The sequence below is a fragment of the Copadichromis virginalis genome, linkage group LG14, assembly GCF_057382275.1.
Source record: "Copadichromis virginalis isolate Kocher_CV1m ecotype Utaka linkage group LG14, C_Virginalis_male_GT1.1, whole genome shotgun sequence".
NCBI lineage: Eukaryota > Metazoa > Chordata > Actinopteri > Cichliformes > Cichlidae > Copadichromis > Copadichromis virginalis.
The window spans coordinates 24,855,981-24,883,297 of record NC_140631.1 but is presented as its reverse complement, the minus strand read 5'-3'; the positions used below and the strand labels follow the sequence as shown (position 1 = coordinate 24,883,297).

At 41.1% G+C, this 27,317-nt stretch overlaps 2 protein-coding genes across 6 annotated transcripts; one reads left to right on the top strand and one right to left on the bottom strand.

Annotated features, from left to right (window-relative positions):
* The first annotated feature begins 204 nt into the window (after window positions 1–204).
* On the top strand, window positions 205–8,758 carry LOC146694017 (amyloid protein-binding protein 2-like). Its single transcript, XM_085430082.1, has 10 exons — window positions 205–499; window positions 1,781–1,949; window positions 2,039–2,128; window positions 2,233–2,300; window positions 2,380–2,485; window positions 2,571–2,695; window positions 3,085–3,170; window positions 3,548–3,738; window positions 4,503–4,668; window positions 4,978–8,758. Exons 1-10 carry the CDS (start codon window positions 351–353, stop codon window positions 5,238–5,240), a joined length of 1,413 nt encoding a protein of 470 aa, XP_085286208.1. The 5' UTR covers window positions 205–350; the 3' UTR covers window positions 5,241–8,758.
* A 1,285-nt stretch (window positions 8,759–10,043) lies between these two features.
* On the bottom strand, window positions 10,044–18,764 carry LOC146694016 (uncharacterized). 5 transcript variants are annotated; one of them, XM_085430077.1, is made up of 6 exons: window positions 18,668–18,764; window positions 17,757–17,810; window positions 13,567–14,595; window positions 11,636–11,791; window positions 11,296–11,391; window positions 10,044–11,045 (listed from the first exon to the last, which is right to left on the bottom strand). In XM_085430077.1, exons 3-6 carry the CDS (start codon window positions 14,593–14,595, stop codon window positions 10,728–10,730), a joined length of 1,599 nt encoding a protein of 532 aa, XP_085286203.1. In that variant the 5' UTR covers window positions 17,757–17,810; window positions 18,668–18,764; the 3' UTR covers window positions 10,044–10,727. The 5 variants fall into 5 exon arrangements, with proteins under 5 accessions (XP_085286203.1, XP_085286206.1, XP_085286204.1 ...); XM_085430080.1 differs by lacking the exon at window positions 13,567–14,595; XM_085430078.1 differs by lacking the exon at window positions 18,668–18,764 and having other exon boundaries at window positions 17,757–18,630.
* Between the last annotated feature and the right edge of the window lie 8,553 nt (window positions 18,765–27,317).

Sequence of the window (27,317 nt, the reverse complement as noted above, 5' to 3'; positions counted from 1 at the left end):
ACATTAATATTTATTGAAAAAAAAATCTTCCTCCAGATGTAAGAATGAATCTTTTCTTATGGACTCAAATAGGTTTTGCTGGAAAACTGAATATGGAACAAGCAAAGTATTAGTATTATACAGCTAATATATATATTAGCTGTATAATACCAGTAGGCCAGCTCTAATAATAATTTGGTATGGCTTTGCAGGCCAAATGTAATTAGGCTGCGGGCCAAATTTGGCCCACGGGCCAGAGTTTGACACCTATGCTCTAGAGATTTCTTTCTAAGTGACCAAACTTCCAGTCAAAGTTTGGTTTTCTTAAGACCCTTGTGCTATGACCAGCAGACACCATAGTTGTTAGGCAGATGACTGTCATGTTTCTGTTTGTAGGTGGCTTCTTGTCTGATGCGGGCTGGTATGGAGATGCAGAGAAAGTGTTTCTGTCGTGCCTGCAGCTGTGCACGCTCCACAGTGAGGTCCTCCACTGCTACCGGGCTGTGGAATGCTGTGTCAGGTCAGTGTCAAAGAGCTGCTTTTATTCACCAGGGAACTCTGTGTCCTATAGTTACAATACCATAATTGTTAGATGTGCCAGATATGATGTTACACAACATGTGTTTTCTCCCAGAACACTTAGGCGTCTGACAGCACAGCTTGAAATGTTAGTTGTGAATAAAAGCCACTGAGTGATTCATATGAAGAGCTGTTAAACAGTCTGTCTTTACATTTTTTTGATTCTTATCAGATGAAAACGGATAAAACACAGAAACTGTATCTCATCACAGACGGTTAAGCTTTCCTTCTGAGTGGAAGTAGCAGCTATCTGTCATGGAGTAACAACACTGTAACTGTTATAAACTAAAACAGCAACATTGTTAGAAGTACCATGGGCCCATATTTAAGGCCTTGTATATAAATGAATCCTAGCAAATGGTATTAATGAATAAACTGAACACTGTAGAGCTAAGAAAAAGCTGCAAAAATGTTTGATCCAGATGTTTCTGTAGCATATTTGGTCCTGACGGGTGTGTTGACCGGGCACAAACATGTAAGCTGTGGTACAGTTTTATATGAGCTCTGCTGTCTCTGTAGTGTGTAACCGAGTGGGTGTGATGGGTTGTCCGTGATGGAGAGCAGTTTGTTCAGTGACCGCCTGTCCCTTGCTGCCCAATGACGATTCCAGATTAGTTTGTTGATCCTGCTACATGTCTACCAGCATCCCGAGAAACTAGAGACTGTTCATCCGCCTGTTGTACACAGCATCACTGTTGGGTTCTCCAGTTTAGTGTCCAGTCATTTAAGTGAACTATGGAAGTCAGCAACCATCTCTTTGTCCTGGGGACGTTCAGGAAGGGGAGATTTTTGTTGGACCATCCCACAAAACGTCTCACCAGTACCTGTACTCTGACTCCTGCCCACCCAACCACTGCAGTGTCGTTAGAGAGCATCTGCATGTGGCTCGATTCCCTGTTACACTGGAAATCTATAGTGTAGAAAATCAACAGGACTGTCCTGTGTGGTGCCCCAGTAGCACTAACACCACATTAAAGATGGGCTTCACCATCCATACAAACTGAGGAATCCAGGAGACGGTAGCAGTGGTGACAGCCAGCCTGAGCTTCTCTCATACATGCACACACACATGTTGCAAATTGCGGAAAACTGAATCCAGTTATTTTCAGGGAAACCAGTGCAGCAGTTTCCTTCCACAGCTTTTGTTGTTTTTAAATTGACAGTTATGCAGTAATACAGCAGATAAGACTGAGACTGAAGCGTCCCTGTCTTCTCTCTTCAGGCTGCTTCATGTCCGTAATGGAAACTGCAAGTACCACCTTGGGGAGGAGACCTTCAAGCTTGCTCAGTCTTACATGGACAAACTAGCCAAACATGGCCACCAGGCCAACAAGGCAGCGCTGTACGGCGAGCTCTGTGCCTTGCTCTTTGCCAAAAGCCACTATGACGAGGTGTGTAGGTTTGACCACTGAGGTGCTTTACAGTTTTGATACTGAGACAACTGAAAGTCCTTTCTGTCTGCAATGACCTTGTCTCTCAGGCGTACAGGTGGTGTATAGAGGCTATGAAGGAAATTACTCCAGGGCTGCCTGTCAAAGTAGTGGTTGATGTCCTTCGCCAGGCCTCCAAGGTAACACTCACACATGTATTTATCGCTCAGATCAGTCTTTGTCTGAATTTTTACACTAGTCTTCCAGACACATGTGTAAACTGTGGATTGTCTCTTCCCTGCAGGCCTGCGTGGTGAAAAGAGAGTTCAGAAAAGCAGAGCAGCTGATCAAACATGCAGTGTTTCTAGCAAGGTAACCCGCTGGGTGTAATGAAGACTCGACAGGGTACTTTCTAACATCGCAGTTTCTGACTGAAAATATTGTCTTACAGAGAACATTTTGGACACAAGCATCCCAAGTACTCCGACACGCTGCTAGATTATGGATTTTACTTATTAAATGTGGACAACATATGCCAATCGGTTGCTATTTACCAGGTACGTAGAGCGATGTGCTACAGGAGTATGCTCTTGTTTTCAGTGATGTTATTTAATTCAATCTTGTCTGATGTACAAATCCCAGACAGCGCTGGATATCCGACAATCGGTCTTTGGGGGGAAGAACATCCATGTTGCCACAGCCCATGAAGACCTAGCCTACTCCTCATATGTGCACCAGTACAGCTCTGGGAAATTTGACAATGCTCTGTGAGTGCATCTTCTAAACTCGGCTAATTACATTCCTCATGAGCTGCCTTGTAAATGTAGTCCAACACCCAAAGTCAGACTCTGGTATTTGGGTAATGTGTATGCAGCTGCACATATCAAATGTTTAACTGTACACACGGGCAGACGTAAAGATGACTGGAGATGCCTGTTGTTTGTGTAATTAATCATGTGATGCTCCTCGTGTATACAAAGGCTGTGATTCAGCATTGCCTAATGGTGAGACCTTTGATCCACTTTTGGACCGTATGAGCTGCAAAACAACTTTGTTCAATGGAAACACTTGATATTCTTGGAAGTGTTTGTCCCCAATATGTAGAGTTTCCAGCCAAGTCTGAGTTACACGACTGAGTGCTGTGTTTGTCCCTCAGATTCCATGCAGAACGTGTCATAGACATCATAACTCACATTCTGCCTGAGGACCATCTTCTGCTGGCCTCCTCTAAGAGAGTCAAAGGTAAGGCAGGCAAAGTGGAGAGTAGTATTATGCTCGTGTGTGTGACTGGCTGCTTGTAATAAAGTACCTTGAAAGAACAATTTAAAACTGGTTCTTTGCTAAGTTGTCTATTCGTAGGTCAAACTTTTGTGGTTTGACAGATTAAAAAAACATTCAGCAAGTGAGTGAAAAAGCAGCCGATGTCCAAACAAACAGTTTGAAAGAGCTTCAGGACGCCTGGAGAATTATTGATTAAGACCAGTTTACATGGAGTCTGAATCCTTTAAAACATAAGAAGTTAGGGATAGCTCAAGACTTTTGCACAGTGCTGTATCTGTTTGAAGCTGTGCATTATGTCTTATAGACTCTATCCGCGTTTGCTTGTTTTTCCCCAACAGCCCTGATTCTGGAAGAAATTGCCATCGACTGTCACAATAAAGAGACAGAAGAGCGCCTCCTGCAGGAGGCTCACGACCTGCACCTCTCCTCGCTGCAGCTGGCCAAGAAGGCTTTCGGAGAGTTCAACGTACAGACAGCCAAACACTATGGCAACCTCGGACGACTCTACCAGTCCATGAGGAAGTTTAAGGTGAGGAGGACATGTGTGGTTTGTAATATTTGACACAATAATTAAAATTAAGGGGCATAAACCATCCCAGCGTGTGCCAGTTGTGCTGCCTTGTGATAAAAATAATCTCAGTGTAAGAAAAGGTCAACGGCAGAGAACAGCTATTCCACATTCACCTCATCTTGATTAAGAGATGAGTGTTTGTGTGAGAGTGAGTCACATTGTGCTTTTACAAGCACAAACCACTGTTTGTGGGAGACTGAATGGTTTTTGCTATTTAAAGCCAGAAATGATGAGATGTGAAATATTGTCATTGCAGTTGGCTGGGATTACACAAATATCAGAGTGGTGCACATTTATAAAGAGTGTGCACCAGTCTTAGATGCTGTCTTTGGCCTATAAAAAGCCAGAGTGGAGGTTAAAAGTAATCCTGCAGAAGTTCTAGTCTGCAGCTGAAATGACTTTGGGCAAGTATCTAATATCCTGCTGTTAATGAGAGACTGACTTGGGACTACACGTTATTCCTTTTAGTCCATTGGAAATGGACTGGAAAACAATTTAAGTGTGAAAGGCCATAACTTGCTTTCAGAGTGTAATGTGACAACTTTACTTTGACCCAGTTACAACACTTACAGGCACTGAACCACTTTTTGTTTTCAGTGGAAACGTAGCTGGATGTTTGATTTATGGGAAAGGCCATGGAAACCAAATAAATATTGCCTTTGAGTTTTGTCTTTGTTTGTGATTCATATCTCTTTGTCTTGCACACGTATTTGTGTAACCAGGAGGCAGAGGAGATGCACATCAAAGCCATCCAGATTAAGGAGCAGCTACTGGGCCACGAAGACTATGAGGTGGCTCTGTCTGTGGGTCACCTGGCCTCCCTCTACAACTATGACATGAACCAGTACGAGGATGCAGAGAGGCTCTATCTGCGCTCCATCGCTATCGGTCAGTAAGAGCAGAACAAGTTCACGTCCATGTTTTTTAGTGTCACAGTAAATGAGGCCCAAGGCCTGGGTCCTGATGTTGCTTCGTCACAGAACATGTTGTACTGAGATGCATCATACTCAACCTACTTCTCAGTTAATTGCCAAGTTTTGCTGTTATTGTTATGTAATCATTTATGTAGAGCTGACATTAATCAGTCCAACACCTGACGTTACTTCGCTACAATGGAAGAGGGTAACATTATCAAAAACGGGGCTCGAGTCAGAGAGACTGAATGAAACATGGTCTGTGATGTTTCTGTCTTCACAGGTAAAAAGCTGTTTGGCGAGGGTTACAGTGGGCTGGAGTACGACTACCGAGGCCTGATCAAACTCTACAACTCAGTGGGAAACTACGAGAAGGTGTTTGAATACCACAACGTACTGTCCAACTGGAACCGGCTGAGGGACCGGCAGTTTGCAGTGGCGGATGCCCTGGAGGACGTCAACACTACACCCCAGCAGACCCAGGAGGTGGTACAAGCTTTCCTATTGGCCCAGAGCCTAGGCCCCACCCGCCCCTGTCTCGGCTGATTGGTTGACCGAATGAGAAGGAGAAGAGAGGAGGGAAAAGAGACAAGTGGGTGGGTTTTAGCCTGGTGTGGACATGATTTGAGCCCAAAATGTGATGCTTCAGCTTCACACGGATTAGTAACACAGCAAATTCAAACATCACTGGCAGCTTGGTTGACTTTGTATGCTGCCAGTACACACACACAGACATACACACGTTTTCATGGAATAAAAAAAATAAATAGAGAAGACACTTATCAAACCTCATCAACACACTCTCACCATCAAGATGCAGTCACTGCGTTTCTCCAACAGAAAGAGGACACATGCCCGAGACTGGGGACTCGAAAAGAAACGTCAGACGTCCTATAAGGATGACGCACGACCTCCTCGCCTCTCATCTCACTCGCCTTTTTCTTCCTGGACAGCAGTTTTGCTTTTGTACCGTACCAGTGTAGCTCAGATCTCCGGGAGCGAACCCGTGTTCTCAAGAGCTGCACGACAGCATCTGTGGAATACCTGCACATCCATCAGCATCACTTGGCAGATCACAGCTGGAAATAGTTGGATATTTTTGACACTTGTACAGTTAAAGAAAATACAGATTGTACTCTTGAGTTTTATTTGAAGGCTTTTTGTTGTTGTTTTTTTCTTTGCAATTAACTGAACGCGAACCCTCAAAGTTGCGTGGAGGAGAATGTGATAACACCAGGTGTGGTTTTTACACACAACAGGTTTTCACAGGTCTTTTTTTCCAGCTTAGTACTGACATAGCATCATTAAAATGCCAATAATTTATATGCAAACATATGTTTATGTAGCCCTTTGTTTAAGTTTTCTTACTGAATGAGAAATGGCTCAACACTATGATAACAAGGGACACGGATGGGAGGGCAAAGAGGAAGCTGCTACATGTGCAAAGGCTCCGCAGCCTCGCTTTGTTCATCTTGAGGCTGTATGTGTGAGTGAGTGAGTGGAACACAACTCTCGGTGCCCAAGTGCTCCACCGATGACTACCAGCCTTACACCAGCTTGCAGTTATCTGTCTGTAGACGGACCCATATTTTGAAGTGCTAAATAAACTATTATATCCTTAACGGCGCTACAGTGGGGACCAATATTGTGTGCTTGTGTGCGTGTTTGCATAGCAGCCTGATTATTGTGCATGTGGCCTCTCTGCTTCACACCCTCCTGTCAGAAAATCCCATTAAAGTTCCTGATATGTTTTTCTGTTACTGGCCCATCGTTCAGAGTCTCGCTGTCCAGAATCTCATCTGTTGCTTTATTTAAAAGCTCAGCTTCGGCTGGTTTTCAGTTTTACTCGACATCTTAGCTCTATAACAGGGGTGGGGGAACTCCAGGCCTCAAGGACTGGCGTCCTGCAGGTTTTACATGTGCTTGATCCAACACAGCTGGTTTAAATGGCTAAATTAAAAAGGTTTCCAGAGGCCTGACAATGAACTAATCATTGGATTCAGGTGTGTTGACCCAGGGTCATATCTAAAGCCTGCAGGACACCAGCTCTACAGCTGCCATGTTGGTATTTTAAAGCTAACTTAGGCTCGCTAGTGGACAAAGTATGCAACGGCCATTACATACTTTGTGCCGAAAGGGCTTTAAAGGAACATGTTCTTATTTTTAGACTGTAATATTGTATCTTTTCATTATTCTCAGTTCTAAATAATCCTTATTGACCTTATCCTGAGCCTTGGGGCAGCCACTCAAGTCAGTGTCTATCTGAAAACAGCTCTTTTAGTGCCTCTGTCTCTCTTAAAGCCAGCTCTCTTCTGCCTGTCACACACAAATAGTTTGAACAGCAGGTGTGTAGCCAGAGCTGTGTGCGTGACTTAACCATGTTAATGGGTTTGGCTCACTGACATGAGAAAACAGAACATTTGAACACCTAGTTGGTCCATTTGAAACCTGTTTGGATTTTGTTCTGTATATTTGGAGTAAGCTACAGTGCTGCGACAAAGTATTTGCCTCCTGATTTCTTCATTTCATGCATGTTTGTCACACTGCAGTGATTAAGATCATCAGACAACATTTAAAATGAGATAACATACGTTTTTAATTGATTTGTGATTTTTGGTGAGGGACAAAAGAACCTACCTGGCCCTGTTTGAAAAAGGAAAAAAACAAAAACAGCTTTTCATAAAAAGAACATCACAGTAAGAGCATGTGGAGGGAGTGGGAGTGGAAGTGGGCTGCTTGGATGATTAAGGATCTGGATGGAAAAAGGAATTCTGCTCTCGACGTACAGCTCGAGCGTGCTCGGGTTACGCAGCAGAACAACACAATCCCAAATATACCAGCAAGTCCATGACCTTAACAGGTTGTTCATGGCCAACACCCCACCAGTGCTCCTCCATACTCGACCAGTTTTTAGACTTTAGGCCAGGTAGGTTTGGATAACTTTTTACCCTTAATCCTAATTTTGAGCTTATTCTGGTTATGTCTGTGTAACATTAACAGTTGTATGATGACCTGAAAGTGAGACAAAAATGCAAAAAACAATGTATATATCAAGAACGGGGCAAGCTCTTGTTCACAGCACTGTTTATGTACCTGTGATCCTGTAAAGCCTTCCACTGCAGATGCTTTCAGTCTAATATTTAGTCCACAGTTTGGGAATCACCAGCTTCTCTGGATGGGATTTTTTCGTTAGTGCAATTCTAACATTACACATGGACCCTTGTTTCACTAAAGCAGTCTGTCAATATAAGAGGTGAAGGAGAAATGAGCGCTTAAAGAGACGCTGCGTAACAGTGGCGTGAAGAAAGGCATGGACGCATGCTGTAGCAGATGAAGGATGAGATTTTGCACAGTCGAGGCTGAACACAGGCTGTGGAGATTCTGTGCAACGTTACTGAGAATGTGATGCCATGGATGAATAGTCCGCTGTTAATTTAGTATTTGGTTTGTTTTGAAAAGAACGAATGAAGAAAACGAGCTTTGCCTTGCTGTTGCTTCAGTGCTGTCAATGTCTCCCTCTGTAACAGTGATGTGAGGGGCTGTAGCTGAGGAGGAGGTCCAGCTCTCAGCTAAACACTCAGTGCTTTGGCTTAAATAGACCCCCCACCCCTCCACCTCTGAGTAGATTTCTTATCTACAGACTTTACTTGTAAACAGGTGCATACAAAGAGAAGGATCATGAATATTTCTTTGTCTTAAAAAGTGAATCATGGAGAAACTTTGCATGATTTGACGTGTGTGCTGTGAGGGCTACGTCTGCATCTTCTCTAGAGGATTACAAAACAGGTCTCGGCAGCAGTTTCTAATCCAGCTTCGGCTGAGGTGCAAGTTCCTTTTTCCTGCTTGGCCAAGATGATCTGCTGATGTCTGAAAGGGAATAGTGTAGTTCAAGTGGTGGTGTCGGGGGTGGGGGGCGCAGGACAAAGTTCAAATTGAAGCTGCGATGTCTCCAACAGCCCGCTTCTCTCTTCAGAGTTCAAAGGAGACGTGTGGGATGTGTTCACTGTTGTCCTGTTACTGCTTCACTGTTAGCTTCAAAAACATTAAAACATCGTTGACCATCACAGTTTCCCTCTTTGCTGTCCGTCAGCTGTACACATCTGGACTTCACCATCCCAGCAAACAACAGGACACTTTTACACTGATGAGATGAAATATTCAGTTTATTTGATTTCAGTCCTTCAAGTTTTCTTCCTTTAAATCTGGCTTTAAGTATAGGTGAGTTATAGTGCATAATACAGCGAGTGGAAAGGAACTTCAGACTTTACTTGGAAATTGCCATTTTTGGCAATTGCCACTACATTTCACTGTGAAACTTTTACTCCTTTTATAGACTAGCCTTACAGCTTCCATCACTGACATTTTACACACAAGACAGATTTTAAAGGGTTAGGATTGCTGCTATACAAATCATAATATTTTTTTTTTACATATATTTGATCGTGCTGGAATTAAAAGTACACCCTGCAGAGCACATAAAAGAGGCAAACGAGGTAAAGTGTGCATAGTAGCAGGCACAGGCGGACGATCTTCCTGCGAGCATGCAGAGGTGGGATGCCCAGGATTTGTAAAGTGTTCACTCTGCAAAGTGCTTCTATTGCCGGGCATAAATGAGGGTCGTTAGATCAGGTAGCGAGGCAGCAGAGAAAGCCACAAGGTGTCTTTGGATCAAGAAGGCAGATCTGTTGACGACTGCGGCTGTGAGTCTGATTAATCCAGGTGAGAGAGGGTGTCTGATGTTGAGAGGTTTAAAACCTGTGATGACCTCATGTTACATCACTGATGATGCATCCCAGCACACTAGTCTGTCATGCAGACCTCAACCAGGCACCGCTCATCACCCGAACACCACCATCACTACAGCGAAGCACACTCTAAGAAATAAAACTGATAATTACTTAAATATTTTGGTGCAACACTTTTACACTCAAAAATAATGAGTAAATGCAAAAACAATCACATCTCTTAAATACACCTTATTAATTGAGTAAATCCAACTAAAATGGAATAAGTTGTTATGAACAATTAAAGATGTTACAGTAACATACAAAATTGAGTAAATACAATTGAAAATGTAAGTCAAAACAACAGTAACCAAAAGTTCAAAATACATAAAATATTAATTAGGAAATGCTTGGCACATTTAACCAACACCATTACAATTATTTGTTTTTAAATAATGGTTCAATTTACTTAATATTTTTAAGTTAACTTAAGCAAAAACATTAATTACAATTAAGTGTTATATATATATATATATATATATATATATATATATATATACACACACACATACATACATACACACACACACCCCCCACAGGAAAAAAGAACCACGTCAGTTCAACATTGTTCACAATGATTTATTTTAAACAGCTTTTTTGTGAATCAGATTTTAGCAGATTCCTTCTCTGAACACAGTGAGCTGAAATCTGTTCTACATTCAGTGGATAGAACTTGGATAAAATTTCAGTCACAACAGCCTTATATAATAAAATTGCATCCAAATTGGCATGCTTAACAAAACTCTGTAAAACTGGCATATTGATGCTAACAACAAGAAAAATGTACCTGCCATACAAAGAATAAAAGTGGCTCAAGTGAACGCAGTGCTTTACCTTTTCAGAAAAGGTCAAATGACAAAAATAAAATTAAGATCCCAAAAAAATATAAATCCTGAAAAAAAAAAAAGAAATTTTGCACTGTGACATAGTTTTTGAACATCTTATTTTGATTCCAAAAAATTGGGAAGATTATAACTAAAGAGTGACCAAAAAACATCCATAATTTAAATAAAAAGGTTTCAAAAAGGATTGCGCTAAAAAAAACAAAAAACAAACAAACAGAAGATACTCTCCCATTTACACCTTAATGTGAATCTGGAAAGTTAATACAAAAACACAGTTTATGGTACAAACATTATTTATGAACAGGAATGTCAACACAATGTAATGCCGCAACTGAACCTTTTGATGAGCATTACATGTCACTTAACAAGTCTAACACTTTAAGAACAGCCCTGTGAAATTTTGTCTACAATGAACAGAGGTCATTTTTCAGTCTTTGAACCTTGACAGAAAGGTTTCCTGGATCCAGCTCCATGAACACTTTTTGAAATGCTTCAAATGTGCATTTGAAATTCTTGGGGTATTTCAGATCCAGAGCATAGCACAGTCCCAAAAGATAGCAACAGGCTTTGCTCAGATTCCCAAGTTTGCCCAGAACAGTAACGCCTTCAATAACAATACCCACATCAGTAGGTTCGCCTGACCTGTCTTGATTCTGCAGCAGGTAAATCTTCATCACCTCCTCAGCCAAAGCCTCTTCAACGAAGACAGCATCAGCACCGTCCTTTAAAAAGAGAAAGAACTGTTTTCAGCTCACATATTTCCAAACATTGAAACAAAAAGTTTCATTTGTATGACATCACCGGTACTCATAATATGTGGACACTGCTCCAAAATCTTTGAGCAAATGCTATTCTTTTGTATGCTTTGAAGTGTTTGCTTTTTTTCTTTAGAACAGTATCTTAAAACTTTTCTATGATCTCACAAGCTAAAATAAACTACTAATATTCCTAAAACAGATTTATTGCGCCAACCTCAAAGGTTTTGATTAAGGCACTTGGATCCTCTCCCAGATGGTCAATGAGACATTTGATGATGACTTCTCGTTTTTTCTCGATGGAATTTCCACTCTGTAAAACAGGAAGTCTCAACTGAGGCAAAATTTGCACATTTAAAACATGACTTACCATTTCTAGCTTAAACATAACTATTTTTTTTCTGTTGTTGACCTGTTTTCACACCCACCATCAAGGTAAGAACACCTGTGGAGCTAAAATATTGAACAGAAACCTAAGAAAAGCCGTTTTTAGTGGAAGGGCCTCTTCAATGCTGTGTTGGAACGTTTTTGTGGTTAGAAAATGCAATCTTCCTTACCTGAAGCAGAAGGTTTAACTGTGCTCTGTGGCGTTGTCCAGCAGCACCTTTCTTGGCTTGAAACAAGGACAGGAGTTTGGATGAATACAAGTCCAACGATGACATGAACTTTGGTTCAAGGTTCAGGGTCGTGATCCTATGAAACTCTGCACTGACCTGGATGGGAGAGGACAAAAAACCAAGGACAAAAAATCTGAAGGCCAAAATTCTGATTCAATCAAAAAAAAAAAAAAAATCTTTAAGTGGAACTACCATTTTTTGCAACCTGGACCTTATTTTCTAACATGCAAAAGATTAATTTACTCATCCAGACATAAATCCATATAAGTGGAGTTGTTCAGTATGCAGACTAAAGCCTTAACATAAAGTATTATCTTCCACTAAGCTTCTAAATTTTATGTTATGAATTGCTTGCACTATTTCCCTGTGAGATTGTATAATCTTTGAGGGAAGAGGCGGAGCCAGGTTGCCCTCTGAACCATCGTCTGCCAGGCAGCGATGCGAGAGGAACACACCTCCACTGAAGTGGCGCAAATATTCAGAATCGCGTCAGCGGCTTTACAGAGAAAGCCTTTCAGCTCCTCTGGCAGCTCTGCTTCCTCCACCTTCCTGGAGATGACAAACGCTAGCAAGGCAGTGTTGTTAGTCACTGCAGCTGACTGAACAGTGCATTGATGTGCGCGATCAGTGAACCTTGCTATCAGCTGGTCAAGTTTGGCGGGATGGGCCGGTTGCTGTCCAACGACCTTGGTCATTTTGGTGCCGAAAACTGAAGCGAGGCTCGGCTCTAGAGGGGGAACAGGCGGAAAACTCCGGTCTGTGAAGCCCTCTGTGAAGCCCTAGGTAGAGACCGCGCTCTAATCTTCGCTGGCTCTGCTGCTGCCTCAGAGAGGTAGGTCATCACCGCCGGGAACTGGGGCCAGATGGGATCTGGGCAACGAGAGTGAGCAGAGCCATACCTTCCCGCCAGATCATCCAATGGGGGGGTGGAGCAGGCTGAGGGACGGAAAGTCCCTTCTCACCAGCTGCCTCCTGGATGATGCCAGGCAGATCCAGGAGCAGCGCACCAACAACTGGGAGCGGCGTCCTCGCCGACATGTGAAGGCCAGGGGTGGATGAGCATCCCTTGAAAAAGGCTGACCTCCACTGCTTTTCCTCTGGCGGGAGGAGCTAACAGGAGCGGCAATAGGATTAAGGTGTGAGGGCGAGGTCTGCATGGTGAGGACCGAGGCAGCCCACGCAGACGGCATGTCGGTCATACGACATGATGTAGCCGGTCTGGCAGGATGGACACAGACGGATGGTCTCGCTGGACATCTTCTGGCTGGCTGAAGAAAAACGGCAGAGTCGATTTCCTGGTCTCACCATAACTTATACTAGACCAGGGTGAGGCCCACACAGCAGGTGGGCGTGGAATAAAATACTTCAGTGCTGCGCGCACAAGGGGAATACCCACTTAAAGGGCTGCGCCTATACTCATAGAATCTGGGGTTACAATACGTAACCAACGTTTCATAAAAATATTAAATTACTCTTCACTCTTTACTCTTCAGTAAAATCTAGTCTGTCGTTATGTGCTCCAGAGTTAGATAAGTGAGACAAAGGCACTTTGCAATCAGCCCAGTCATTCTTCAGTCAGGTTACATTAGCTTAGCCTAAAACAAGTTAAGTGAACGGAAATTATTTATCGTTCCATAGGCTTGGGAATGGTTTCAATAAGAACCATTCTGGTTTTGATTCAGATTCCTCATTCTGATTCAAATTCCTAGCGATTCTAGAGTCTTATGACAAATTAAAGCAACCTGGCTGCTGCAAGATCATCAAAATCACTAGGATGGTAGCAACATGTTTTTTCTCACTTCTCTTATGATGGGGGATCTAACAGACCAAATTTTATTTACAAGTGGATATCCCTTTAAATGTACACTTACTTGGGAGACGTCAAACAACGCCGGCCATCTGTCCTTGATGTCGCTGACACTCAGCTGTTGGCTGATAATATCATGTCTTCTATGTGCAAAGGTTTTGCACATTAAATCCTTGATGGCTGTGCTGTTTTTCTTCTTACACTCATCAATCAGTTGTTGTCGCTCCAGCTCTTGCTGTTCTTTACCATCTTGTCCTGGATAGTGTGGCAGAAACAGCACTTCTCCTTTCCGCGCCTTCTTTATGTTCTTCGCTGGAGCCTTGTCATCAGGGTGCTTGTTCTTCAGTGAGTTGCAAGTAACCTCTGGAACTCCAAGACTTCGTAACTTTGACCTGTAATTTCCCATCTTGTATTTAAGACTATACATCCATCCCATCCAGCCATTACGACTGCCTGGCTCTGTCAGACACGGGTGCTTTTTGACCAGAGCCTCTGCCACTTCTCCAATCTGAAGGCCAGTAGGGTAGGCTGTGTAGCTGTACATATAATCAGCTAATTTTTCCATTATATCTGACTTGACTGAAGTATTGTTCAGCACAGTGCCATTTTGAACAAAGACTTCATTGGCATTTTTCAGTACAGTCTCTGTTGCCACAGAGAAAAGTGGAATGACAATTTCATCTGGCCATGTAGTCTTTAGAGGACTTTGAAGAGGGGAGAGTATGACAGTGTTGTCTGAAGACAGAGATGATCCATCTGTTTGGTCCTCTGTGGTTTTATAGGTTGAAGAGCTTGAACTTTCATTCAGTGAACTTACATCTGAGGGATTTTCACACTGAGGAATCAATGTAAGCACTACTGATGGAATGACCACAGCTTTGACTGTACCCCTATCTTTGATTTGGTTGGGAGAATGAAGTGTAAAGAAATCTCCAAATGAGTCATCATAATAGTGCAATATGAAATCCTCAACTAGCCCAAATGTCTCTCTCACTGTCTCATGCAACTCCTCAACAGTCCTGGGTATTCCTGAAGAGAGCACAAGCTTCTCACTCTGTTGTCCAAAAATTACTTTCAAGGCAACGGAGTCCATCTGCAGAATAAAAACCACAAGAAAAAAGAAAAAGAAAGGGGGTATCTCAGTCTTTCCCCTTACACTAACAAACAATGTGACGTTTTATTGACACCATTTGCTTGCCTTCAACACGATATGGTGTTAAGGGGTAAGTGTCACCAAGTACTCTGGGATGTATTAAGGTCATTTTCCCAGAAGGATCCAGAATAAATGCCCTAAAATGTTCATCATACCAGCTGTTGAGCAACTTCACAATGAAAAGAAATTCATTGCTTAAGACAACAATCTGTAAAATCTCCACAAAGTCAGGTAAGCCACAAGTAGATCCATGAGGCAATACCATTCCTGAGGCATATTTAGTTCCATGATGAGTCAGAGAGTTGGTCAAATTCACATAGGCTTGTGTTGGATAAAGTTCCTTGAGACACTGCTGTATTTCTACATCAAGCAGTTCCAATGGAAGAGATGATACTTTAGTGACACACACTGATGGCTTCAATGCATTACCATCTGAATAGTATGCCATCATCATCTGGTGCTTTGAGGCAAGTGACAATAGTACATTTCTGAAGCTGTTTGTGTGTTTAACAACCTTCTTAAAGAAACTATGTTTACCCTCAAAGCGCATAGTCCAGAGGCATACTAATGGACCAAATCCTCTGATCAAGTCAGGATAATGCTCCAAAAAATGGTGTTTTGGAGTTAGTTTTTGCTCTGGGAAAACCTCCAATAGCCTGTTGCGATGTTCAGATATAAGTGTGTCCAAGTAGCAAATACTTTCCTCTCTGTGACTAGGGGACACAACAAGTTCAGTTATATCTTTTAGAGTCATAAGAACTTGCCATGCTTCATCATTTTTGGGAATCTTTTCCCCAATAATAAAAGGTAATAGTCTCAATAACGTCCAATTTTCATGTGCGTTGCCACCAATGCTTTTGCGAGTGGAAAAATTTAGGGGGATGATTTGGGGGCGATCTGTTTTATCGGTCCATTTGTAAGGAAATTCTGTTATGAAGTTATTGAGTTCAGTTAAGGAAAAGTAACGTTTACGGATAAACACATGAAGGCATAATGCTAATTCTAGTGGAATTATGCCTTCAAAAAGGTCGTGCAAAAGATCTGGAGGATACCCTGTGACAAAATGGAAATATTTTAATTTCCCCGTTAATGGACAACCTTTCTTCACACCACAAAAATGAACCGAGGAGGAATTTTCCTTTATGGTTTGGACATGTAGATCATAGTTCTCTTTTGTTCTTGGTGGAAAAGCTCCTGAACGAACTTCTTTTTGCTGAAAGTCTGAATGGTCTCCAAGGCAAAATCTACAGATGTAATGTCCAGAAAAGCTTTCCACGAGTCCACTAAGAGAATGAGCGCCAAGATTGTCAGCACAAACACAAAAAACAGTGCCCCTGATATATCTACCAAGCTGTGAACAAAAAATCCCGTCTCTCTCTAATGTTATGAGATCCTTTAAAAGTGGCTCGAGAACAGTTTCATAGCCAAAAGTTTTAACATCACTTGCCTTACACAGGAGAGCCAATTGAATTGATGTTAGCTGTGATCTCAGTTCAGTTGGTATATCAGCAAGTACCCAGTACACAGCTGTGACTTTGTGTTTTTTTCTTGAAGTCCCAAGTGGATTACAAATTTCAAAGTCATCCACATAGAGAACAAGGGAAATACTTAAGTCCTCAATAGCACAAAGTTGGTTTTGCTTGAAATATTGTCCATCGTGGAAAGAGGATAACTGTGAAGTGTTCAAATGTCTAGTTAATATACTGTTAACATCTTCTTTACTCAGTAACAGCTGCAAGGACTGAAGAATAGGCACATACTGAAAAGTGGAATTCTTTTCTGGATCCAAACAGTATTCTACTGGTTCAATAACACAGAAGTTTTCCTTGAAATATTTCTGTCTCTTATATCTTGAAGCAAAGGGACCATCAGGACTAAGGGCTGCACATAAAGGACTACAGTGACATATTTTTTCAGCCAATTCACTGACAAAAGACTGATCAATATTACAGTTATTCTTAATAAGAATATCACTTATTGACTTTGGAATATACTGAAGTGATAATGTGCAGATATAACTGAGCTGTTCTACCAAGTCATCCACACATTTACCAGAAACATTATAGATGCTTTCCAGTTTTAACAAGAGCACACCAATATTTTTCAAAATTTCATTTGTTGTTTCCCTTTCACAACCAAGTTCAGTGGTGACATCCAAGTCCTCGTGATCTTCTAATTCCAGTGCTGGTAAGACGATTTCATTAGATGTACTGACAGTTTGCTTTGAAATCAAGTTAGTTTTAAAGTGCTTCCATGAACAAAATCTGTGCTTTCGACTTCTGTGAGTCGCATAAGTCCCACAAATGTTTGTCTTAAACTCACAACCATCAAAAACACACTCTATGGTTTCATGGCTTTTCAAATGGGAATTTATATGTTGAAAATAGTCTTTTGTGTTTGGGTAAAAAGAGTCACAGATTTTACATCTAATAGTTGGAAGGACCTCACACTCTTCCGTTTCATGCGAACTGTGAGACCTAGACAAGTGTGAGCGTAAGGCACCCCATGTCTTAAAAGAGCAAGGACAATTCAAATGAAGACAGGGTATGGAATAGCCATGACCAAATGTACCATGTTTCACTCGATAATGTTTGAGTAGTGACACTTTTGATGACTCCTCATGTTTGCAGAGTTTACACTGCCATCTCATCACCTGTGACCTAAAAAATTGTGAGAAAATATGTCTCACAGTATGAAGATGACAGAATGGTGTATAACCATATTTACGCAGTTTTTGTATGATTAACTGATTGAATAACCAATACTCACTACCAATTCAGGTGGAGGATACAACTTACAAATAAGTCAACATGGAACAAAGTACAATACTTAACCACATTGAAATAATCTGAATCACATCACCATGCTGTATAAATAAAAAGATAGTATGGTGACACTAGATGACAGACCATGAACTCATCAATATATTTACCGAACTGAAAAATTCTCAAAATTTAGATTTGGCATTTGTATGACTAAAATAACCCACCACAAAACCAGTATAAATATTTAGGTGGTATCACCATCCACTACTCAGCTTGTATAAAACAATATCATATCATTCCAAAATTTAACACATCAAGTCCTCTGAGTAAAATTACCTGCTTTACTTTGTAGTTGATGCAGATTTTTTTCTCCTGGTGGTGAAGATGGTGCTGAAAAAATACAAATCAAAACTTTATCATTACAAAACATGTCACTGAGTAATCTGCCATAACATCAATCTCTTATAAGAAATTTTAGCTTGGATTGAAATAAACATTTATTTATGTAAATTGGGAGTAACTATACTGGAAATGATGGTACTTTTGGCTTGACCCAAAAGACCAAAGCTTTTTTTTTTTCCATTATTTTCTGGGATCTGAAAGGAAGTAGGGCCCCGAGTCTAAATTTACTTAAGGCCCCATAGTACTTTGGACCGGCCCTGGATGAGGTAATCTGCTGACCCGGGCGGTCCTCTCAGCGTTCTCTCAAAAACTGGCCCTGTTCGGGACAAAGCTGAAAGCAGCGTCTTATATGCTCTGAAAGACCCCACATAGAACAAGAAAGCTAAGCAGCATGGTTGCTGCTATGAACTGTTCCGCGGGCAGGTCTTCTTAGTTACCAAAGCCATTGATGACGTCTGTTCATCTCCTCCTGAACAACCTGACAGAGTGAGTCAGGCCGCGTGACTACCGCAGCTCCCGCACCGTGACTCAACAGGGCCATTTTCTAGAAATGTCTGAGCACACCTGCTTTCACGTGGTTCCTAAAATGCCCCCGATTAAACGGTCAGGTCGCTGGTACCGGGACATTCTGGTCAAATTACCCGGAACGCAGATAGCGACTCAGAACGTAAAAGGATAAAAGGGCGCGGTTTCCCGCCGCCTTTACTGGAAGACGGGTTGAAAACTTAAATTAACGTGCACAAACACGCTGCGAAAAGTGAGCCACCATGACAAACGCTTTCTTCAGAACATGTTATAAAAGAACGGTGTGGATAAAGACAGCTAATGTAAGAATGGTCACTTACCTGAAAACGTTACCAAGTCTGCAGTGGATGTGTGGCTGTCTCGTTCAACGTGCAGAAAATCTCCCATGAGGCCATGCTCCTCGCGCGCGGTACATGCCAAAGGACATTAGTCTTACTCAAAGTTTTAAGTTAGTATTGGGGGACAAAATTATATTGATTTTGAACCATTAATAATTAAAGTTAAAGACAATGATAAATATGAATACCAGTCTCTCAGTTATTTTGAGTACTTTCTATGAGATATATTGAGTAGATTTAAATAATGCACCCTGTGTTTCAAATACAGAATTTTTTCTTTTAAATAAACTTGAACAAAAGAGCTCAGTTCAACTCAAAAACTGGTGTTGAAAATTTAAGCATTCTTTTCAGTATTTTCAACTCAAGATAACACGTTTGTGATTTTCAAAGATTTAATCAAGGTCATCTAACTTAGAATTATAATGATATTTACTAAGCCCCTGAATAATTTTTTAGGGTGCACGGTGGGGGCAGGATTACACTGTAGGGATGTTCCCTCTAATTTTTCATGTGTCTGAGCGAACACACAAACTCCCTGAGTGGTCTCTTGGACCACTGTGAGCAACAGCAGACGTGTGCACTGTGGTCACGCCAGCATCGAATCCACCCAGGTTACATGGTTTATTAAAATAATCAAATTACAGCATTTATGTTAGACTACTTTTAATTAACTGCTTTAGCCCACTTACAATGATTTTTTTTTTTTTTTTAAAGAAATCTTGTTCATGACCTGTGCAGCATGTTAAAACTATTGGAAGTAAAAATAACTTAAACTCCAATTTTGAAAACACAACTTTCTAAAAAAGAAATTTATGAAGCTCTGACTCATATCATGAGTATGAGTCTGTGGTCTGGGAGAGAGTCTGTAACTCTGTCTGCAAAATACAGTAAATAATGACCAATGCTGGGCAGTTAATTATATAGTTACTTCTTCAAAAAGGTAACTGAGTTATGCAAACAACAACATTTTTTGCAGCTGTTTACCTAAAAATGCAGCCAAGGCGTTTTTTTTTAAATAAACATTTCAAGCTATTTACAGAACACAAATTATTTGTGCCGCTCCAAAAAATAATTCCTGTCCACTATGAGATGAAGGAGAACAACAGCCTGATACCTGCAGGCCTGACAGCAGCAGACGTATCACTGCTGTAACACCTGTAACATTCAGCAGTCGCCTCATTGTTCTGACACACAACAAAACTATTGACTACACTACACACTAACTACACACTAACTACACACTAACTACACAAGATTTGCGCTAAACGTCGCAAATCTCTCACATCTCAAAAACACGCCGTCACTCCTGTTTTTACTGTTTCTTCCCACAGTAAATATAAACAACGACAGTATTCAGTAAAAAACAAAGAAACATTGCAGATATTTTTATCATAACTCTGGTTTTACGTGGCCGATCAACACAATTTAAAAACTGGTATAAAGTCCACACTTTTCCCTCAGTTGTTCCGTGGATGAGCCGAGGTCTCCCCTCTCGCCGCCGCCTCTGAACACACAAATACAAATTGCATGTGAAGCAGGAGGTGGAGATTTTTTTGCTATTGTTTTCTAAATCCAGGCTTGATCACGTGGAGGTATTTGGAAAACTTTTTTTGGCCAGCGGACGACTGTTGTCTTGCAGAAAGTCAAATCAAATGTATGCAATACACAATCAATTCACAAGAACACATTTAAACAGAAGGTGCCTGATTTCAACTAAACTAAATCATATCGTCACGTTTGGTTTTTTTCTTCTTTCTTGTTTTTTTTTTTATTTTTAAATTAAGCATCTTCTAATGAGAGTGCAAAAACAGTAAAGAAAGAAAAAAAGAGACCTCTTTCCTCTCGATGGAAAAATGCACCATGTCGACCAATTTTTTAAAAAAAGTCAGCATCTGGGATTTGGTTGTTTAGGAAGAGGGGAAAGCAAGACAGCGAGAGAGAGACAGAGATCGATAGCCGGTTTTGAGATGTGGGAGATTTGTGATGTTTAGCGTGGAGTGTATAGTTAGTGTGTTGTGTAGTCATAGTTTTGCTTTGTGTGTCAGTGAGGCCACTAATGACTGTCACAAAGGCACATTGCAATGTAAACACTGTCACCAGGTGAAAACAGGAGCAGTGCTACACCTGTTGTCCTCTTGTGGTGGACATTTTTTTTACTGGCACAAGTAGTTTGTGGGGCATCTTATTGTGACACCTGATTGTTCTTTCATTTTAGTTATAGTAGTATTTTTAAATGGTTGTACCAAATTTTAAAAATGCCAGATGTATTGGTTGCATTTTCAGATAAATAGTTGTATATGTTTATAAAATGTGTGCACAACTTTTAAAAATGTACAATTTATATTTGCATTTCAAGTTATAAAAATAATTTACTCAACATGTCTGTGGTTTTGACAGTAAAAAAAACCCTAACTACTAGGATTTTATGGTTTTTTTTTGTGTGATTTCAGATCAGTTGTGTTAATACAGTAAGTCAGTGAAAAAACCAACTAAATTCAGACACATGAGGTTGAGCTGAAAAGAATGATACCAAACAAGGCAGGAAGAAAATAAAAATGAAACAATCTGAGGGTGAAATACAAATGTAAAATCAACAGGAGTCAAAAATGTCCAGTTATATTTTGGACCTCAGAGGGTCAGCCTAACAAATCATGAAAAGTTAGGTTTGGATTTTTGTTCACGACGGTGCAGATTTCTGACATTTTGTGTAATTTAAGCACGTAACAATTTGTGTGAAACTGAAGTTAGCACTTGGACTTAACGCTACAAGCGCCACTTCAACGACCACATGGGATCTGTACAAGACACAAACTGAAAGCATTGGGGGATATATTACACCACAGGTGCCGTATTTGTGGGGGTAGTTACAGAGGTTGTAATTTTTGCAACGAGACTTTGGCTTTAACCGAAGATGGGGCTCCAAGTTCTGCTTTACTTAACGAAAAGGCGCTCTGTCACCCAAGAAACACGCAGGCGCAGAGAGAGAGAGAGCGCGTCGCCCTGTAACCATGGCAACCGTAACGCTGCCGCCTGGAACAACAGCACGTAGCTGTCAAACAAAACCAAACAGTCCTGACCCGCGACAACATGAAACAGGAAAGTACCGCAGTGTAATCCATTTATTTCAACAAAGTAACTGTATCCTGAATACCACCTTTTTAAACGGTAACTGTAACGGAATACAGTTACTCATATTTTGTATTTTAAATACGTAACGGCGGTACATGTATTCCGTTACTCCCCAACACTGTGTGTGTCCCATATAATACAGTGGTTCTCGAAATGTTTAGGCTTCCTTCACCCCCAGCACATCACATAACCATAGGGCAAGAATCCAAATTGAATATAGCCTGAATATAGCGCCACTATATACTTTTTTGCTGCATAAACCATCTTCTTTCAGCTTTGGTAAGGTGCTCACTGATGTCCAACTGAACCCCTCTCCCTCCAACTGGTATAATTTTATATCCATAGCTGATAATTTTTAATTAAAGAATGTATCACACCAGAATTGGACACGAGAAGTGTGGACAATGCTGCCTTGTCTGGCAAGTCTTGATTTCAGCAGGACATTTGAACGGCAGGATCAGAATTTAATGTGAACAACATAAATGCATGGATTAATCCTGCCTGTTGGTAGAGGAAAGTTTGGTGAAGCACGACAGAAGATTTTGTTCCTGATGAAGGAAAACAAGACAAAGAGTGCTGAATTAAAAGAACCGTCTGCCCAGCTTCAACGCGCGAATGCTACTATTAGGGAGATGCAAAGGGATCTCCAAAACATGGAGCAAAAGAATCAGGCTGTCACGGTTGTTAAAGAGTGGACTCAGGCGCGGAGCTCAGAAATAATGACAGTGCATTTATTTACAGTGCAGCAAGGTGACAACAGTTCAAATGTGCAACAATGGTGATAGTGCGTCCCTCCTTCCGTGTAAGCCCGTGCGTGGTAGTGAGTGCCCGTCTCTCCTCCAAGTGCTTCCTTAGTGTCCGTGAATCCTCCGTCAATCCCAGGCTTAGTGCAATACTCCAGCGCTGTCTGTCGCTCAGCCACACCATTAAGTAGCCCTGCTGAAGATGGTAGTTGATTGGCAGCAGCTGGTGGATTGACCGCGGGTGCGGCAGCTCCGGGCGAAAGCACTTCCGGGTCGGTACATTGTAAATAGCTGTACTTTGTGTGAAGTTGTTTTAATAAAACAAAAAAGAATAGTATATTTGTTTGTTTTTCTTTATTATAGATCTATTCACATGTACACAGCAATCACATAAAAATGAAATGCAAACTATTTACATCGCACCACACAGCTGTCATCAATCTTTAACCACAACATGAAACATTACAGGCTATTTAGAGCAGCACGTTGTTTCCAGAAGTATTTCCCAACAAGTTCAGGAAGGCACACTTTACGAAAGAAGTCTTGTGCTTGCTTTAAGCGCGGTTTCCAGAAATCCACAGCAGGGAAGACGCGAGTCACAGCAAGGTCTCTCTGTGTCCACACAACGAGGTCACAGTGGCTGGCGCCCGTAACAAAGACTCAGCGTCTCTGTTGTGTAAACACGCCAGTGATTGGGGTAATGTGGGTGAGTGTGTAGTGTAGTTGGTGTAATAGTTTTCGACTCCACACAGTCACTGCTTTGCTGTGCTTCTGCAGCGTATCCAGTAATGGTGACAAATCCTCCAGCGTTGCAATAGGAAGCTGCTCTTAAGCGCAGAAAGAATTGTTTCCAGGGATTTCTATTTGTATCCAGCTTGGCGTGCAGGATCCTTTGTGTAATCTATGCTTACATATGTATTTTACACACAGACAATGTGAAAAATACAACACATTGCTATGGATTGATGCTGAAAGTGCTAATTGCACTAAAAAATTTAGCTGAAAAAAAAAACACCAACTAAATAGATAAGCATGTCTGTTAACAAAAAAACCCAAACGCTTTACCCAACTGGGGTTTTTCAACTACCTCAGGGACAAAGCTTTACCAAAATCTTCCAACTCAGACCCTGTGACAAGGTCTGTGAAAACCACGTTTTTATGCCTGAAATACTACAGTACTACACTCCCACCAGATGAGCTCATGCAGCCTGTCACGAACCGGGACATACAACCATGACAAAACAGGAGATGCACACACAATTTATTGTGTTATTAATTTAGATGAACTGTGCTAATATAGTATACCAAAATGAAAACAATAACTCAAATTTCAGATATTTGAGGTAGTGCTGAAAATAATGGTGCCAAATAAGGCAAGAAAAACATATTTTAAAGGTGAAATATAGAGGTAAAATCAAAAATAGTCAAGAACGGCCAATTATACCCTGGACCACAGAGGGTTAAATTTGAAAACGGTTTAAAAACAAACAAACATCCCCATTCTAAAATGTCATGTGACAATCTGATTCATAAAGAGTGATGATGTCACAAGGACATGTGATGATGTCACAAGGACATGCCTTTGATCCTTTGAAGTTTTTCTATAAATAGGGGTCAGGAGCAGCAAGTTTTAGTCAGTTTGTTCGCAGCCTTCAAACGTTCGACCAGAGATACATTTGAAAGTATTTGTAAACCTCTTCAGAGTCACTGTGCACAGGATTAAAAATGTATCCACGAAAACACCAACAAAGAATAAGCAATCTTGCTGCCTCTCCTTCGAGGTCTGGCCGGCCACTCACTGCAAGAGGTAAGCCTGATATGACACGATCCATTGGTGCCTCATCAGTCCAAAGGACATTACAGGAAAACTCCGACCTACATGCAAAAATTAAACAAATTGAAGAAGAGAAGCTTCAACTGGAGGAGAAGTGCAGACAATTGGAAGCACGAAATCAAGAGCTGGAAAAACAACAGCAACGCCAGCCTTACACAAAAATTATTAGTGAGGCCTGGGAAGGAAAGTTTGGTGAAGCACGAGAGAGGATTTTGGTCCTGATGAAGGAAAACAAGACAAAGAGTGCTGAATTAAAAGAAACGTCTGCCCAGCTTCAATGCGCGAATGCTACTATTGGGGAGATGCAAAGGGATCTCCAAAACATGGAGCAAAAGAATCAGGCGCTCCAAGGAACGCTTGATGAAGCTATGGAACAAACTGCACAAATCCTCGGACAGAAAAAGGAAGGGGTCACACAAATGCAGGACCAACTCAAAGGCATAAAGAAAAAATACGAAGTGCTGAAAGTCAGGCTGGATGAAACAGAGTGCAAAAATAAAGAGCTTCTTCAAGAGAAAGAGCAACAGGAAGAAGAAAAAAAACGTATTCTCCAGGACTTGGAGAGAAGAAATGAGCAGTTAGAAAAGATGCACAAGGAAAAACAACAGCAAAATACAGATAAGTGCAATCTATTAAAAGAAATGGAGCAAAGATGCCAGAAACTTGAGAAGGAAGTTGAAGAAACAACCGATCAGCTGAGAACCCTCATCCTAGAGAAAAAAGTGGTCGTGGAAAAGCTCATGGAAAAGAAGAAAAAACGTTTCCGCTTCTTCTGGAGGAGGGACACTCCTGCTTTTTCTACTTTTTCTATTTTTTCTACTGCAGATGTCACCTCGTCTCCCTCCACCTCTGTTCCATCTTAATTTTCACCTCTCCTCTCCCCTTCTCTCCTAACACTTCTTCCCTCTCTCCTTCATCTTTTTTCACCCCAACCAGTCCCGGCAGTTGACTGCCCCTCGTGAGCCTGGTTCTGCCGGAAGTTTCTGCCCGTTTAAAGGCAGTTTTTCTTCCCCACTGTCGCCTAGTGCTTGCTCAGAGGGGATTGTTGGGGTTTTCTCTTTTCTTTTTTTTCCCTTCTTATTACCATTTTCCTTTATTTACCGATTTGTTTTGTTTACTTTTCTTTTACGTTGTTTCTTTATTTACTTGTTTAACTTTTTTTCAACTTATGTAATAACTAATAAACCAATTGAATTTATCCTCTGCGTATTTTACATCTAATCTTTAAAGAATATTTCCAAAACATTTTCAAACATCACGATCTGTCTTTTGTTTGCTTGTTAAAACCCCGTAAATGGTGAAGTAAAAACCCTGTGATATGGTTTAAAACATCAAAATAGACTAAACAACTAGTCTAAAACTAAGAGACACAGGATAAAGTTGGTGTGAAGGTTTCAGTCTGTGAATGAATCTAAGCACCATCACCTTAACTTTAAATTCATCTCTGTTACCCTCTTTGTGACTGAACTCTGACCGTGAGCACCACAGCCACTGCGCACCAGTCACACGCACTTTAAATCCATCACAGTAAACACTTGGACTTAACGCTACAAGCGCCACTTCAACGACCACATGGGATCTGTACAAGACACAAACTGAAAGCATTGGGGGATATATTACACCACAGGTGCCGTATTTGTGGGGGTAGTTACAGAGGTTGTAATTTTTGCAACGAGACTTTGGCTTTAACCGAAGATGGGGCTCCAAGTTCTGCTTTACTGGCCGAATATTGTTGGTGAGAAACACTCAGTTGTGTTACATTGCTGTGTGTTTGTATAACGAGTCACTTAACTGGTGCTGTGAACATAAAGCAGCTTGTTGCCTGCTGGAGCATTTTGGTGTGTTGGGAAGCTGCTGAAGCAGAATGACCACACTTGAAAAATGTGTAGAAATTGTGAGCTGGCCTTAAGTGTATCAAGTACTGTGTGAGTCTCAGTTTGTCATGTCTCTGTGTTTTTCAGGATACATCAGGATTGGCTGGTGTTTGCTGCATGGGCTGCTTACCAGTAGTGTTTCTCCCTCTTTACTCACTGCGTGTATCTCTTGATGGTAATGCACCCTCTGCTTAGCTCGCTGGATCTGTGAGCACAACTTTTGAATGACTTTGCTGAAAATAACTTGAATAATTTCTGCATTTCTCCTAAGCAGGTATATGCAGTTGATCATACATAAACGTCGCAAATCTCTCACATCTCAAAAACACGCCGTCACTCCTGTTTTTACCGTTTCTTCCCACAGTAAATATAAACAACGACAGTATTCAGTAAAAAACAAAGAAACATTGCAGATATTTTTATCATAACTCTGGTTTTACGTGGCCGATCAACACAATTTAAAAACTGGTATAAAGTCCACACTTTTCCCTCAGTTGTTCCGTGGATGAGCCGAGGTCTCCCCTCTCGCCGCCGCCTCTGAACACACAAATACAAATTGCATGTGAAGCAGGAGGTGCAGATTTTTTTGCTATTGTTTTCTAAATCCAGGCTTGATCACGTGGAGGTATTTGGAAAACTTTTTTTGGCCAGCGGACGACTGTTGTCTTGCAGAAAGTCAAATCAAATGTATGCAATACACAATCAATTCACAAGAACACATTTAAACAGAAGGTGCCTGATTTCAACTAAACTAAATCATATCGTCACGTTTGGTTTTTTTCTTCTTTCTTGTTTTTTTTTTTTATTTTTAAATTAAGCATCTTCTAATGAGAGTGCAAAAACAGTAAAGAAAGAAAAAAAGAGACCTCTTTCCTCTCGATGGAAAAATGCACCATGTCGACCAATTTTTTAAAAAAAGTCAGCATCTGGGATTTGGTTGTTTAGGAAGAGGGGAAAGCAAGACAGCGAGAGAGAGACAGAGATCGATAGCCGGTTTTGAGATGTGGGAGATTTGTGATGTTTAGCGTGGAGTGTATAGTTAGTGTGTTGTG